Source organism: Lathamus discolor, chromosome 15 (genome assembly GCF_037157495.1).
Source record: "Lathamus discolor isolate bLatDis1 chromosome 15, bLatDis1.hap1, whole genome shotgun sequence".
NCBI lineage: Eukaryota > Metazoa > Chordata > Aves > Psittaciformes > Psittacidae > Lathamus > Lathamus discolor.
This window is the reverse complement of record NC_088898.1, coordinates 11451090-11467577: the sequence shown is the minus strand read 5'-3', so window position 1 is coordinate 11467577 and position 16488 is coordinate 11451090. Positions and strand designations below refer to the sequence as shown.

The following is a 16488-nucleotide window of genomic DNA, read 5'->3' as shown; positions in this document are numbered from 1 at the left end:
GTGTCCCCGGTGCTGTCCTCTGTGAAGGGGAATGGCCCTGTCCCGTGTGACCCTTGCCCCTGGGGCTGTGCAGGGGTGAAGGGGACAGCAGCAGAGATGGTGCTGGTAAGGAATGCTGCCTGCAGCCAGCAGGGTTTGGGCAGGCGAGGCTGGGAATGGTGCCCCACGGGCTGTACAGCACCCAGTATCTGGCCTCTCAATCGTGTGGGGGAAGAAATGCAGAAAGAGGGCAAGAAAGATAACAGGAAACAGGGGACATGGCTGGGGAGGAAAAAACACCCAGCCTCAGAGCTGCTGTTGGCCTCTGAGGGCTCCCAGGGTGGCACTGAAACCACAGAGCCCAGCTACACCCTGGTATGGTGGCACTGCACTGTGCCCAGCCACTGCCTGGCCCCTTACCTGCAGCCTTCCCAGGATCTGGGACAGTGGCAGGAGCAAGGGGCCAGGGGGGATGCGGACCTCAGGGGTGCTGGAGCAGCCCAAGGACCCCCGCGGAGTAGCATTGGCCCTGCTGCCAGCTCCAGTGTGCCAGCTCCAGGGACAATGCTGCATGCCGAGGGGCCCCCTCCCCACCTCTGCCTCAGTTTCCCCATCTCTTTTTGCCTGCCAGGGCTTTCCAGAAGATCTGGCACCCAGACAGCAGTGCCAGCACTGAAGACAACCAAGTGTGTGGCCAGAGGAGGGCAGGGGCAGGGGCAGGGAGAGAGCTGGGGTACGTGTGGCAGCTTTCTGTTAGACTCACACATGCCCACTTCCCCTTCTGGCAGCAAACACCCAGCTGGGGCAGGTGCGGGGCTTGGCAGCACTGAGGAGCTGCTGTACCTGCCCATTTCAAGGTGAGTCAGTGGGAGCCAGCACCAGGCTGGTGTCCTGGTTTCAACTGGGTGGCACCTTGGCGAGGCTCAGGGCAGGTTTCCTGCACCCATCCCAGCAGAAGCAGGGCCTCCAACGCCGCACACGTACCAGGGCAAAGTGCTGGCTCGTGCCATGGCCCTGCCATGACACAGGCAGTGCTGGTGGCTGTGCCAGGCTGTGGCTCCATCCCACTGGCTCTGCAACGGGCGGCAGCAGATGCTGAAGAAGCGCCTGGTGTCAGTGCAAGACAAATGAGTATCTTGCTGTTCAGCTACTGCTGGGTGACTTCAGAGAGAGCTGCATGTGCCAGGGGCATGCAGCCAGAGGGCACCCACCAGCTGTGGGACACCCACCCAGCCACAGGGTACCTACCCGGCCATGGGGCACCCATCCACCTCTGGGGCAGCACCAGCTGTGGGTCAGCCAGTGCCCATGCGGTGCAGGGGAAATGCAGGGAGGGGGCTGTGCCAGCTGCAGCGTGGCAGGAAGGACCCACTGTGGGGCCACGAGGAGGCAAAACCACAGAAAAGAGGAAGTTTTCGAGTGCCCCAGCCCAGCAGCAGCAGTGCCAGGGCACACACACACAGGCATCTCGCACAGCACCGCCGCCCGGCCTGGTAAGTCTGAGCTCAGCACCGATGCCCATGGCAGGAAGAGGGGCTAAGGAACAGGGCAACCCCAGCACTGCCAGGGAGGGCGTACCCACCAGAGCATCTGCGAAGAGGGCCAGGGACTGGTGGGCAGAGGGATCAGAAGCACTGGTGTGCAGTGCAGGGAACAGGCAAAGCTTTCCCAGCCCTCCTTGCTTGGGATGCCAGGTTTTTCTGGAGCCTAAACTTAGCTTGCGTGTTTTAGCAGAGGGGCAAAGGCAGGGAAGGGTTTTGTCACAAAGCTGCAGTAGCTGGGGTGGGAGAGCCAGGCACCACTTCTCAGAAGGCTCAAAAACCATGGAAGAATGTGCACAGCCCTGGCCAGCAGCAAGGCTGACCCCCCATGTGTTTCTAGAGGTTACCTGGAAAAGGAAACCACCCTGGGTGCCAAATGCTCGAGGATGGATGTGGGTGCCCCATGTCTGGGACTGGCATTCCCTCTGCCTGAGGGGCTCAGGCTGCAAGCTCCCAGGTTGTTGGGGCTCCCTGTGCACTTGGTGGCTGGGGAGAACACCCCAAACCTGAGGAGAGCCCTCAGCCTGGGGGCAGCCTGCCCATCACTGCAGGAGGGTGCTGGAGCAAGGGGGCACTTCTCAGGCAGGACACCCCAGTTGGGGGTTCAGACTTCTCAGTGATTCCAGGTAAACGCCATTCCCAGCTTGGGCCTTGCCGTGGGGTCATCCAGGCAGGGCCTGGGATGTCCCCCATTGTTGCCCTTTGGTGTGTGGCCCCATCCTGCACACTCCCAGGCACCAGGTGGCATTCCAGACTTGACCTGGGCAAGCAGGAATTGTGGATTTGGGACCATAGATAGCTCTTTGTCAATGGGAAAACTGGGGACCAGAGCAAGTACCAAGGACTGTGTGTGATGCGGAGTGGTGCCAGTGCAGGAGACACAGCTGGCTGCTGCCCATCAGCCCTGTACCCCCCCCTTCACAAAATCCAAGCCTGGTTTCAGTTGAAGGGACCTTAAAGCTCCTTCAGTCCCAAACCCCTGCCACAGGCAGGGACACCTTCCACTGGAGCAGCTTGCTCCAAGCCCCTGTGTCCAACCTGGCCTTGAGCACTGCCAGGGATGGGGCAGCCACAGCTTCTCTGGGCACCCTGTGCCAGCGCCTCAGCACCCTCACAGGGAAGAGCTTCTGCCTAAGAGCTCATCTCAGTCTCCCCTCTGGCAGGTTCAAGCCATTCCCCTTGGCCTGTCCCTACAGGCCCTTGTCCCAAGCCCCTCTCCAGGTTTCCTGCAGCCCCTTCAGGCACTGGAGCTGCTCTCAGGTCTCCCCTTCAGGAGCCTTCTCTTGTCCAGGCTGCCCCAGCCCAGCTCTCTCAGCCTGGCTCCAGAGCAGAGCTGCTCCAGCCCTCGCAGCACCTCCGTGGCCTCCTTTGGACTTGCTCCAACAGCTTCACATCCCTATTTCATTGCCCCAGAGCTGAATGCAGAACTCCCCTTGGCAGCACTTCCCTGCTTGTCCTATAGATGGTGAGGACTGTGGGAGGGTGGCACAAAAGCCACCATGGGATGACACCAGGGGCATGGGGGGCAGCAGGAGGGTCAGGGATGATGTTGGAGCCCAAGTCAGTGGGGAAGCCGTTTCTCCCATCCTGCCAGCCCCAGCACCTCCCCACCGTCCCTTGCAAGCTGAGCTGACAGGCCTTGGTGTCCTTTCCTTTCTCCCAGGTATCAGCTTGTCACTGGCGGTGACAGCCAGCCTGGCAGCATGCCCCGGGTGTCACTGCTGCCCCGGCTGCTGGGGGGCCGGCCCGCTGTGAAGGCAGTGGCCATTGCAGTGGTGCTTGCAACCACCCTCTGGAGCCTGAGGTGCTTCCTCAACCCTCCCCAGGTCTCCAGAGAAGCCCCCCAGCACATTGAGCCGCTGCTGGTCCTGGTTTGGGAATGGCCCACAAAGCAGGTCCCCAATATCAGTGGGGATGTCTGCCATGAGCTGTATGGCATCACAGGCTGCTGGGTCACCATGGAGCGCCAGCTCCTGCACTGGGCAGATGTTGTGGTGTTCCCCCACACCAGGCTGCAGCCCAGCAGGGACAGCCTGCCCAAGGACAGGCCACCGTGGCAGAGCTGGGTATGGGTGTCCCTGGAGTCCCCCTCCAACACTAAAGCTCTAGCGAGATGGAACCAGACCTTCAACTGGGTGATGACCTACAGACGGGACTCGGACATCTTCATCCCCTATGGCAAACTTGTGCCCAACCGGTCGGCCATTGTGAACATCCCTGCAAAGACCAATTTGGTGTCTTGGGTCATCAGCAACTACCACAGGACTCAGAAGAGAGCTGAAGTCTACAAGAACCTCTCCAGGTACCTCCATGTGAACATATACGGGAAAGCAAACAAAATGCCACTTTGCAAGGACTGCCTCTTGCCAACAACATCCAAGTCCAAGTTCTACCTTGCTTTCGAGAACTCCATCCACCAAGACTACATCACCGAGAAGCTCTGGAGGAACGCACTGATGGCCGGCACTGTGCCCGTGGTCCTCGGTCCTCCCCGGGCCAACTACGAGCAGTTTGTCCCTGCAGACTCCTTCATCCACGTGGATGACTTCAGCTCCCTGGAAGAGCTGGCCACCTTCCTGAAGACCATGAACTCCAGCCGCTACCGGCAGTTTTTTGCCTGGCAGAGGCGGTACAGTGTGAAGCTCTATACCGACTGGAGGGAGCGGATCTGCACCATCTGCAGCACCTACCCCAGCCTGCCCCGTGGCCACATCTATCCTGACCTCGAGAGCTGGTTCAACACCTAGAGCTGGTGTGCTGGGACCATCAGTACAGAGGATACAGGGGTGGGGTACAGAGGATACACGGGGCAGTCCTAGACCAGGACATGGGGCAGGGATGGATGTCTCCACCTCTCCCCCCAGCCTGGCTGTTGCCACACTGAGACATTGAGCAACTACTTGTAACTTAATTTCCTGCAAAATTGAACGACCCCCCCCACCTGACCCAACACTGACCCACCTTGCCCTGGTGCAGGAAGGATCAGATGGTGCTTTGGAAATAAATGACAGTGCTGCAAAGGCTCTGCCTGTGCTGTAGGGCAGGGAAAGGGGTTAGCGGGGTGTGGGGCTCCCCAGCCTTCCCCTGCCATTGCTCTGTGCCCTCCCCAGTGAAGCTGCAGTGCCAGAGACCCTGTGGTGACATTCCTGGTTGGGCTGGAGGAGCCAAGGTCAGGTCAGCAGGGGGAACCCAGCACCCCATGGCTGGAGTTAGCACAGCCTCTGCTCCCCCACTTCCTGGCCCACCCCAGCATGCATTCCCCCAACAGTCCCAACTGCCGAGCTGTGGGTGTCACCATGCTGGTGAGGACCAGGACACCGGATGCGCTTGGGTGCAATCTCAGCCCGCTCAGTGCAGTCAGAGGGATGCTGCGGTTTCTCACTCTCCTGCCCTGATGCGGCAGGAAGCCAGCGGCATGGTGGAGGCTATAGCCTAGCAGCAAGCCCAGAGCAAAGCCATGCCTCTGGACAACGTGTGGCATCAGCAGCCTGATCCATGTGCCCTGGGCACTGCCATGGAAGGTCCTGCTCACCCTGCACTGCACACACCAGGCACCACGCTACCAGCACGGTGCAGAGCTGGACCCGGTGCATACATTGTGGGCACCCTGGCCCATGCACACACCTTGCACCTGGGCACAGGCAATGCCAGGCACCCCGAGGGGACACCTCCACCTAGGATGAGTGGCAATGCTGGGGCTGGGCAACAGGACTAGGCAGTGAGACAACAGTTCCATCCATGCCTTGCTCCGTGCCCCTCAGTTTGGTGCCATCAACCCCCTTGATACATTCTTTTTTCACATTTCCTGCCCCTTTCCCTCCCTGCAGCCCTACATCACCTAACCCCACTGCTGCCACCACTCAAGGTGGCAGGACCCACTCCCCATGCCCGGGATGCAGCAGCATACCCTCTGCAGATGTTGTACCTACCCCAGGCTGACACACCCATGTGCCCAGCCCAGCCCTTGCTGGACTGCAGATCAGTGGCCATGCTGTGCACTTCCAGTTTCTGAGGCTTCAAATTTCAGTTTGGTTTTGCCTTCTGGGCAAGTTGAAAATGCAGCAGGAAGGGTTTATAGAGTGCCCAGGGGCAGGACATTGGGCAGTGGGATTTGGGGTCCCCTCGTGGGGAGCAGGGGTCCTGCCTGGCCGGCCTTATGCTGGAGGGGAAAATCAGATGCTGGAGATGTGGAGGAGCAAACTTCAGAGGTGACATCCTTCCCAGGCATCCTGCTACCGACCATGCTGCAGCACCAGCCCCCAGCACCCACTAGAGCACCAGCACCAAAAGGCAGCAGTGGCCTGTGCCCCTGCCCTGTGTGACCCTGGGCACAGGGCACTGGGGAGCTAGTGGGGACACAGGGCGAGCCAAGGGGATCACAACCACATGGGGCTGGCACCCAGCCTCTTGTGTGCACCTCAGCCTTTGCAGGGTCCCCACTCCTGCCTGGGCAATGGCAGCAAGGCTGGGGCCAGACCCAGAACAAACCCATTTGCTGGCAGCCAAATCCAGGAAGGGGCTTCTCAGAAGTTTCCTAGAATCAGACTCAGCCAGATTGTTAAAGTCCTTTGGTACCATAAAGTCCAACTGCTCCCCAGCACTGCCATGGCCACCACTAACCCATGTCACTGAGGGCCTTGACTGCATGGTTTGTGGACACCTCCAGGGATGATTCCCTGGGCAGCCTGTTCCAAAGCCAGTTTCCCTACAGGAGCACAGCCTGGTGCCAAACCAGACTGCAGGGCCCATGGCAGTGAACAGTGAGGTGGCCTCTCTCAGATGCTCGATTTTCCTGGCTGGTCTGGCACCCCCAATCTCAAACAGCTCAGCCCCTAATGCTCACCTGGACCTACCTGGACTGGCACCACTTGGCACAGCCACCATGGTCGGATCATGCACAGGAGCGTCCCTTGTCCACCAGTGTCACACTGGCAGCCCCACAGCAACGGCAGTCCAGACTTCCTGTACCTCTCTCTGCCCACCCCAGGGCATGGAGTGCTGCAGCTCCCACCACATCCCTGTGAGGTGCACAGTGTTTGCAGCCTGCAGTCAGGATACTGCTGCATTCCCACCCTTCCCAAAAGCAGCCACGGAAAAACAGCAGCTCCAAGTGGGTGTAGGTGATGGAGGGCAGCCGGGTGGTGGGGCACAGAACTCAACAAGCTGCTGCTGTCCTAGTAGTGGGCTGGCCTACAGGCAGCAGAGAGCTGTGTGTTGCTGGTGTGACAGGGACTCCTCCACCCTATTTGGGTGCTCTGGTCCAGCCTCACACTGCTGCCCCAGAGCCAACCAGGCTGGCCTGCTGGCAGCATGCAGGAGTAGGGATGAAATGGGCAAGGAAAGGGTTAACTTGCTCTCAGGCACCAAAGAACCGATATTTATTTCATTGTCAGAGGGAATATAATTAAGAAAAAATAGAAATCATCACCAACTACAGCAGGCTCAAAGGCACAGGGGTGCTCGCAGCACAGACAGGACAGTATCAGCCCCCCGGGAAAGATGATCCTTGGGGCAGCCATGCTGGGGCAGAGGGACCACACTGGAGAGGGCACAGGGGACCCGGGGTGATGTTGAGCACCCCCCAAAGCAAGCCCCAGCAGTAGCCTGCCCATGGATGGGTGAAGCCCTTTTGTGCCACTGGGTGAGGGTGGCAAAGCCCCTGGGCACAGCACCCCAGCCCCACTCTGTGTGACAGGGAGGAGTCAAGCTGGGAAACTAGGAATCACTACGGAGAGTTTGGCTTTTTAAGAACTACAACCAAAAAAAATTAAAAAAAAAAAAAAATCAAAATAAAACCACCCTCCCTCCCCCCTCCAATCCCCCAAATCATCTAAACCCCACATTTTTCTGGGTCTCACAGGAGCAGCTCAGCTGGGCACAAATGGCTCCACTCAGCACCCCGGCACACATGGCTTCAGCAGGGTGCAGTGGGGCAGCTGCCCTCCAGGAGAGGTTGGATGATGCTGAAACCAGTAAATTCGCCTAACTGGGAAGGGCTGGGAGCAATTGCAGGGAGCAGGTGACATCCCTGTGCCAGGCTTCCAGCCCTTCCCCTGCCCTGCACATCCCAGTGAGTGCCCCGGAACGGGAGTGGGGCCGTGCCTGAGCCTGCTCGGGGAAAAGCTGCCCCAGAGCCTGCGCAGCCCTGGCTCAGTGGCTGCTGTTGCTCATGGAGAGCCCGGGCTGCAGCGCGGGGGGGAACATCTCAGATTTGTGGAAGGGTGGCATGTAGACAGGCGGGGAGGGTGCCAGGCTGTAGCCCTGGGATGTCACCGGGATGGGCAGGCCGGGGGGCACAAGGGGCTGGTTCATGTCATACATCACCCCCTCCGCCTCGTTGCCGAAGGGCAACAGCAGCCGTTTGCCCTTCTGACGCCGGTTGCAGAACCAGACCCGGACCACCTGCAAGAGAGGGGAGACAGGGCAGGGTGAGGGGGGAGAGGGTGACAAGGACACCCTTTTGTGGGTGGCATCTCCACAGCAGAGCCCCAACCCTGCCACAGCTCCTCCTGGGGCAGGCTGAAGATGGCCACTCTCCCCCAGCTTCCAGTATTGAACCAGCTGGATGCAAGTGCTTAGGAACCATGGCCATTTGGACACCCACACTCCAAACTCCTCCAACCTACATCTTTGTCTAGGTTGAGGTCCTCAGCAATCTGGGAGATCTCCTGCGGACTGGGCTTCACACACTTGCGGAAGAAGCTCTCCAGTGTCCCCTTCACGTTGGTCTCAATGCTGGTCCTGCGCTTTCTCTTCCGTGCTTGGGCCAACACCTGCTCCGCATTGCACATCTGAAAATGGGAGAGGAACCATGCACTTGGGTCACAAGGCTAGTGATGTCCCCACCAGGATCTGGACACACGTGTGGTCTAGGCAGGATGGGGACAGGATTTGTCCCTGTTACTGTCCACTGAGCATCATCCCATTGTGACTGAGGCCATTCCCAGTGTCCCACCACTGCCTGCAGCTGGTGTAGACACGTGGTGCACATGTCCATGTCCATGGTGCACATGGACATGTCTTTCTGCATCCCCCCAGGGAGCAGCAAGCTGCACCTCCAGCCTATCTGTGATTCCAACAGGACCTGCCTGCTCCAAGATGGGACCACAAGGATTCTGGGGGGTGATTTGGGGTCTCCCCAGCCTGGCACCAGGCGATACCCAGTGGTTCCTCCCACAGCTGGGCTGAAGGAGGAGCCCAGCTGTGCCTGGCAGTGAGATGCTGCTATGGCACAAAGTACGTGCTGCTCCTTTCCTCTCCCCTCCCAAAAATCTCATGTTAAAGAAAGGGAGAAGCTGCAGCTTGAGGGCTCACGAGTGTGCAGTGCCCTGGCTCCCACGTGCCCCAGCCCCACACCTCTTGCATGTTGTCCGTGTTCTCTGCCTCATTGAGCCAACGCTGCAGCAGTGGCTTCAGCTTGCACATGTTCTTGAAGCTGAGCTGGAGCGCTTCGAAGCGGCAGATGGTGGTCTGGCTGAACATCTTCCCTGCGTGGGCAGGCAGGACATCACACACTGCTCCAGCCCCCCACCAGTCCCCTCAGAGCCCTCCCCCCAACATCCCCTGACCCTCGGGGTGGGGAACAAGGCAAGGCACCCTCCCTGATGCTTCATCCCCAAGTTAAACCACTGCAACACTCTTCCAGAAGCAGCTGCAGCCATTTAAAATCAGCTCCTTGTTCTCAAACCTTTCTGAGCTTAAGCAAGTACTTAACAGGAGCCCCAGGGCTGATACTTGCCACCTCCTTTGCAGGTTGCTAAGGCGTTCAGGTATTTCCCCCCAGCCATCCCCCCAAGGCCTCTTCCTTCCCCTAGTGGGTGCTCACCATAGAGGGTGCCCAGAGCCAGCCCCACGTCAGCCTGGGTGAAACCCAGCATGATGCGCTTGTGCTTAAGGTCCTTGGCGAACTGCTCCAGCTCCTCCGAGGTCGGTGCATCCTGGAGAGGCAGAGAGAAGCTGAGAGAGGACAACCTTTGCCCATGGGCTGCCGGTTTGGGGTGGTCAGTGTGGGACAGGGGGGCTCAGTAGACCTTTTGGCACCCACCAGCTGCTGCCAGCTCTGGGCGATGGGGTGGGTGACAGGAGGGTTTTCCCTAATTTCTGAAAGAGGGGCTCTGCTCAGGGATCCCAAAATGTCTCCCCCACCCTGACGTACATAGCACCCCCTGCGTACCCTCTGGACTACCCCCCCGCCCAGGTGGCCCAAGGACAGAGAGAGGGTGCGGGAGTACTCAGAGCTCTGCTCCACCGTACCTGGGAATGTCCCCTCAGCCCACGGCACGTGCCCACGAGCTCTGCGCTGCCGGGAGTGCGCACCCACCCCCCCTCCCTCGACGGGGCAGCCCTGCGCCCGGGACAAGTGAAACGCCTCAGGTGAAGCGAGTGATGAAAGGGCCCAGGACTCCAGCAGGATCCCAACACTTCCATGCCACAACCCAGCTCTTTCCTTCAGGAGGGCTGCTTTTCCCTGTACTTCCTCCCTCAGCGCAGCCTTCAGCTGCTGGGGGCGCATGTTGGAATCTGATTTCCATATTGGCAACGCAATTTCGGATCTCACTCCTGCCACTTAAGCCTCAGGTTTGAATTCCTGCCGTACTTCTCAGCAGGAACCCCGGAGCATCCCCGCCACGGGGCGACCCTCAGCAGGGAAAAGCTGCTCCTCGTAGCCCCCACAAAAGCGGGGACTGCTCCCCGAGACGCGACGCCCTCACCGGCAGAGCTCTGATCCCCCGCAGCAGCCGCGCGGACGCGCCCGCGAAGCCTGCCCGAGAGGACGGGCTAATACTGTGCTACGGCTTAAGAACACTAAAACCAAACCGAAATCTCAACTGCCAGACACGAGAACTACCGCTGCCCCCGACCCAAACCCTGGCTGGCTCTGCCCGTCCCGGTACCCACGAAGCCACGGGAGGAGCGCACAGGGGATGCTGCCCGTCGCCGGGCCGCAGCGCGGCCGCAGCGTGGCCAGGGTCGGCAAAGCGTGTGCCGGGCTCAGCACAAGAAAAGCTGCCGAGTTCCCCAAACCGCCCTTCTCTCCCCAAAACAGCCTCCCCGAAGTGTTCCACCCGCGGAAGAAGGAATCGTCGGGCCTACTTGGAGGGGGATACCCGAAGGAGGGGACGGACGAGCAGGACGGCACCGACAGGGTCCCCCCTAACAGCGATGCCCGAGAGCTGCCAAGCGGGTCCCTGCCCCAACGGGGCGTCACGGCAGAGAGGCCGGGCTCTGTCCCTCGCCTCCCCAGCGGCATCGGTGGCAGGAAAATGGGAGCGCGGTACCTGCGAGGGATGCCGGGGCTGGCCGGGCGGAGGGCAGCCCTTGCCTGTTCCCGTCCCGTCGGGTCTCACCTCGTCGCCGCTGTCGCTGGAGTGTCCGCCCTCGCTGGCAGCACCGCTGGAGCTGCCGCTGCTGCCCAACCCCGACAGGCCACCAGAGCCCGGCTGCAGGGCGGCGGGGCAGAGCTGCGGGCCGGGGAAGGCAGCGGGGCCGGGGAAGGGCGGACCGGGCAGGGCGGCGGCGGCGGCCCCAGGGGGCGCGGGCCCGGCCCAGGGCGGGGAGGTCCAGGTGGACCCGCAGCAAGCCGCGGTGCGGGGCTCGGGCGAGGGCTGGCTGCAGGGCCGGACCGGGCGCGCCTCCGCCTTGGCGGGCGGCCCCGCGGGAGGGGGCAGCCAGGCGCGGGCTGGCGGCGGATCGCGGGTGGCTTCGGGCTCGGCGGCGAAAGGGAAGAAGAGCGGCTGAGTGGCCGCCCCGTCGAAGCCGCCGCGGGGGAAGGGCGGGCCGGCTTCGGGCAGGAGGCCGAAGTGGGCGGCCGGCAGCCCCCCGTCCGGGCTGAACATGCTGCCCGCGGGCCTAGGGCTCCATGTGGGGGCTGCCGGCCGCTGCCTCCCTGCTGCGGCGCCACCGGGGCCTCTGAGGGCGGCGGGGCCGTGCTGGGCCGTATGGAAATGGACCCCGGCCCCATTGGCCCCGCACCGGTGGGTCGGGCGTGAACTTGATCCCCCCGGGAGGGGTTGAGGGTGGGGGGCAGGTGCGATGGGAGATGGGCTGGGTGCTGGGACCCGTCTGTCCCCTTCCCGTCTGGCCGCGGGGCGGGGAGTGCTCCACTGCGGGGTCTTGTGCCCCTCCGGCTCCGCTCGCCCCGTGTGCGGCGAAGGGCAGAGCTCCCCCCGCCCCAACTCCGGGGTGCTCGGTGGGACTCACATCCTCCAGTGTAGGCGCAGCGTCAGCCCCAGCGTCTCCCCACCTGGGAGCTCCCCAGTGTCGCCGGGTCCAGGCACAGGCAGGGAACGGGACTGCTCTGGGCAGCAGCCACAGCCTGGGATGCAAGGGGTGCAGCCTACCAAGAGCCGCAGCAACCTTGTCTTGGGGATGCTGGTGCCATCGCGCTGGAAGAGTGCTTGGCCGTCCCCTCCTGCCCCTCTGCAACACCTGGTCCCAGCTGCGGCCTCACACACCATGGGGTGTCCTACAGAATGTTTCATGAGCAAAGCGGGGGCCCCCCGGCTCCCTCTCACTCCCACTGACCTCCTTTTGCTCACCCCACAGAAGAAGGCAATGACTGAGGGACCATGTCCTTCCTGGAGGCCTCTGTAGGCAGAGAGGCCCCAAAACTCTGGGTGTGCCACCAGAGAGTTAATTGCAGCCCTGGCTATCAGCCCCATTGCTCCACAACGGAGCACACTTGATATTTTCCCTATCTTAAGGGCTTTCCTCATACTGCCCTTCACAATGCCACTATCAGGGCCAGCTCCAGCCATTTCCCCATTCCCTCCCTCCTCCAACAGAACTGGGAACTTCCCTGATCACGACGCTGCTGCCCCATCAGCCTCTGCTGGGATCTGCCAGCCCAGTTCCTGCCTGATGCTCCCGGGTACCCCTGACCACAGCCGGAGCAGGGTGAGAGACCACCCGGCTGCCAGCACGGCTCCCTGTTTATTAACCCGGATTACGGGCAGCCTGCTGCTGTCTGGCACTGGAGATATGCCAGAGAGATAGGCTGGAGGAGCCTCCCCCGCGGCGCTGGGATGGGGCAGCTTGGGGAAAGGCACTTGGTGCTCCTCATGAAGCACTTGCTTTGGCTCCTGGGAGTGCTGGGACCCGTAATGCCAGCAGCAGACCGGGGCACCGCTTCCCATGGGGGTAGCAGAACAACCCCCCTTGTAATGATCATGGAATCATAGAATGGTTTGTGTTAGAAGAGACCTTAAAGCTCATCCAGTTCCAACCCCTGCCACAGGCAGGGACACCTTCCACTGGAGCAGTTTGCTCCAAGCCCTGTCCAACCTGGCCTTGAACACTGCCAGGGATGGGGCAGCCACAGCTCCTTGGGGCAGGATGAATTCTGTGTGATGGACTTATAAGGGAGAAAAAGAATAAAAGCCAACCAAGTGGCTGAGCTGGAATCAGTTAAAGCCCCATCCTGAGTCCTGGTGACGTATGTGCCAGGCTGCTCTGCCAAGGGTGGGTGATGCTGAGCAGCCCCAAGAACAAGACAAGAGGATGTAAAAAGCCAGTCAGGGGGGATGTGGGCAATCCTGAAACGATGTGGGCAATCGTGAGGGGACATGGACAACGCGTCAGGACACGGGTCACCCTGAGCAAGCCCCAGGACTGCGGGACCCACTGGGGGGCTCACCCCTGCTCAGACCCCGGTGCGGGTCTGTCTGTGCTGGTGCTGGCCTCAGGCGTGCCCAGGGCAGAGCGGGGCCCTGGGCTGTGCTGCATCGCGCTTCCCGGGATGCCGCGGGCAGAGGAAGTGTCTCTGCAGGACTCCGATGGCAGCCATCAACCCTGCTCCTCCCGGGCTCCCGCTGTGGCCCGGGGTTTCAGAAGATCTTTGGCTGGGCAGTAACTCCCCTTCCCTTTGATTTATTGTTCCCGGGCAGGACCCCCTCCTCCTGCCAACCTGCTCTTTCTCTCCATCCCCCCAGGAAGCCCCCCCAACCCTCCCAGCCCGACAGGCCTCAAACGCATTCCTGCTCCCTTTCATATACAGGCGGAGGGGAAGGGAGACGTTGACTTTGAACCGTCCCCTTTGTAGGAGCAGGGCCTATTGTGGCGGTGATGGTTTTAGCTGTGGGATGTGGAGGGTGTCAGTAGGGGTTCTCAGTGTATGCCCCCCCCCACACATTTCAATGGGGCGATTTTGGGGGGGCTGTGAGAGGTCCCCAGTTACTGTGTGGGGTCACTGTGCACCAATGGCTGGGTTTGGCCACATATTTGGAGCAGAGACTTCAGCCTGCTTCAGGAGGATGTATCTCAGGCACAGCTCTGTGGTCCAATGCAGCCAGGGATAAGTGAGATCCCGCTAGGAAGAAGGAGAAAGAAATGTGTCCAGCTTCCCCAGCTCGCTTGATGCGGCAGCAGGCTGGGGAGGACAGAGCTGCACATTTGCGTGTCGTGTTGCTGAGTGCACTGTTTTGAGGCTGGTTTGGAGTGGAGATCAGATTTTAAAAGAGTGTATGAGTGCAGATGGTGCTCCATTCACTGTCCACGCACCCTCTGTGGCAGATGATGGAGAAGCAGTTGGGGCTGTGCTGGGTGCTCTTGAGCTTCATGCCCGAAGCAATCTCACCTTGATCCTCTGGTCAGAGCCAGCCCCAGTCTGCACCCTGGGTCCACCAAAGGTCTGGGCAGTGTGTTCAGCTTCAGAAGCCACACCTCTTGAAAGAACGCTGAAGCTCTTCCATGGCACCAGTTTGCTTGCCTGCAGCTGCTCTGGGTGGACAGGATGGAAAGTTCATAGGAGGATATTTTGGTCCAGTTCTGCTCCCTCATAGAGTCACAGCCTGGTTTGGGTTGGAAGGGACCTTAAAGCTCCTCCAGCTCCAACCCCTGCCACGGGCAGGGACCCCTTCCACTGGAGCAGCTTGCTCCAAGCCCCTGTGTCCAACCTGGCCTTGAGCACTGCCAGGGATGGGGCAGCCACAGCTTCTCTGGGCACCCTGTGCCAGCGCCTCACCAGTGAAGAATTAAAAGGCCTCTGCGTTACAGAGCCCGGGTGCAGTTTGGGCATCGCCTGCATCACCACAGTGCCTGAACACCCCGGCTGCTCCTCCTGCTGATGGAAGCTGCTTCCTGCTGGGGAAACTGAGGCATGGACATGCTGGGGCTGAACATAGACCCTGCACCCAGCCCCGGGCTGTCCTGGGCTGTCTGCAGCACAAACCTGGTGTCCCAGGACCAATGTTTCTTCCATACCAGGATGCGGTAAGGACGCAACTCCCCAAGGAACAAAGGGCTCCTGCTGCTTTGGTGCCCTGAGCCGGAGGGTCTTGCTGGGAGGAACTATGTTTGACTCAGGGCTTCTCAAAAAGCCTGGGCATGCTGTGAGAGGCTGCAGGGCCCTGAGAGCAAAGGATGAATTTGGAGAGGAGAGTACAAGGCTGAGTCTCCCCATGGGTGCAAGGCTGGGTGTCCCCATGTGAGCCTTGGGGCAGTCCCGGGTGATTTGGGTTGCGATGTTGCCATGGTCCTGATGATGATGGTGATGATGATGGGTGACTTTGAGCTGAGCATCCCCAAGGGTGCCCAGGTGCTTTGCCGGTGAGTCAGCACCCACCAGCCACCCTGGGGCTGCTGAAACCAGGAGGAGACGAGATTGTATCAGCCTGATGGGGGTCTGGTGTGATCAAAGGGCCAGGAGAGTACAATGCAGGGACAGGATAGCCCTTATCTGCTGGCCCCACAGAGGTGCGAAGGGCCTCTGGGGTGAGGGGTGATGGGGCGGGTGGGTGCTGGGTGCTGCAGGGCTGGGTGTGGGCTGTGCAGGCACAGCTGGGGAAACATCTCCTGGCAAACACTGGAGCAAGAAAACCGACTCTGGTTCTTGCCTGGTCTGGGAAAAATCCCTTGGGAAGGGTTTGGGGGCAGAGGCGGGATGGCTATGTTAGCTATTCCCCAGGGAAGGTTTTGGGATGGGGGACCCGCAGCATCCTCCCTGTCTACCCCATCCCTCCCCACTCCTGAGAGGAGCAGCATGACCAGGGAGCTGCCCCCACACCACACACTTGCATGGGTCTCAAACATGGTCGTTTAATAAAATCTCCTGTTAAAAGAACTACATACAACAACAAGGGTGTGGGGAAGCAGCAGCCCAGGGGCCGGGAGCAGTGCACAGGTGAAGGTGCTGTGTGGTGACGGCTCTGCCCGTGGCCCCGGTCCCGCAGAACCACCGGTCACCAGCACAGCCCGGCCACTGTGGCCCCCTCCTCCCGTGCTGCCCGTGCGTGCAATGGTTCCTGAGTGTGCGAGGGGACACCCCCTGCATGCAACAGGTGACCTGCAGCTGGGACGGTCCACATCAGGAGCTGGACATGGAGCCACATCTGTGAAAAGCAACTCAAAGCCACCCTTACACTGGCCACGGCCAGCGTACCTGGGAGGCTTTGGGGAACAGCACTGAGCTCTGAACAAGGAGCTCTGGTGAGCCCAGACACACACATGGAAAGTGGAGGGGTGCAGGGGTCTCTGGAGCCCAGGGGGTGCCTGGGATAGAACAGCAGACACCGTCCCCTGCCATGGAGTGATGCCCAGAGAGCACAGAGCCAGCCTGCGCAGGGCAGAGACCAGTACAGCAAACCCATTTGCCGCAGATACCCCTTGCAGCCACCCCAGCCCCCATCAGCCTCGCTCCTTCCTTCCCCATGGCTACACAGGCTTAAAATCAACCCCCTCAACCCCTTCTCTGAGCTTCACACTGAGCATCACAGAGAGATGAGCTTTTCTCTGAGCATCACAGAGGCCCAGAGAGCCCAGCTGGCACCCAGGGCTGCTGCGAGGGAATCCTTTGCCAGCACAGCCCGGCACTGTTATCAGGCCACAGGCACCGGGACTGCCTGCACCGCAGAACCCCAAGCACCAGCACTCCTAGAAGGGGATGGAGCCAGCGCAGGGGCTGGGGCAGAGCCTCTGCTCCTGGATGGACATTGCAAAGGGCAGCATCTGATGGTGCATTTTGGGGAGGAAA

The 16488-nt window shown here is 60.8% G+C and overlaps 2 protein-coding genes across 2 annotated transcripts; one reads left to right on the top strand and one right to left on the bottom strand.

Moving 5' to 3' along the window:
- Positions 1-1393: 1393 nt before the first annotated feature.
- On the top strand, positions 1394-4540 carry FUT7 (fucosyltransferase 7). Its single transcript, XM_065695442.1, has 2 exons — positions 1394-1472; positions 3184-4540. Exon 2 carries the CDS (start codon positions 3224-3226, stop codon positions 4265-4267), a length of 1044 nt encoding a protein of 347 aa, XP_065551514.1. The 5' UTR covers positions 1394-1472; positions 3184-3223; the 3' UTR covers positions 4268-4540.
- Positions 4541-7346: 2806 nt separating this feature from the next.
- LOC136022341 (POU domain, class 5, transcription factor 3-like) lies at positions 7347-11358 on the bottom strand. Its single transcript, XM_065695485.1, has 5 exons — positions 10799-11358; positions 9346-9457; positions 8877-9007; positions 8147-8311; positions 7347-7922 (listed from the first exon to the last, which is right to left on the bottom strand). Exons 1-5 carry the CDS (start codon positions 11354-11356, stop codon positions 7671-7673), a joined length of 1218 nt encoding a protein of 405 aa, XP_065551557.1. The 5' UTR covers positions 11357-11358; the 3' UTR covers positions 7347-7670.
- Positions 11359-16488: the final 5130 nt, after the last annotated feature.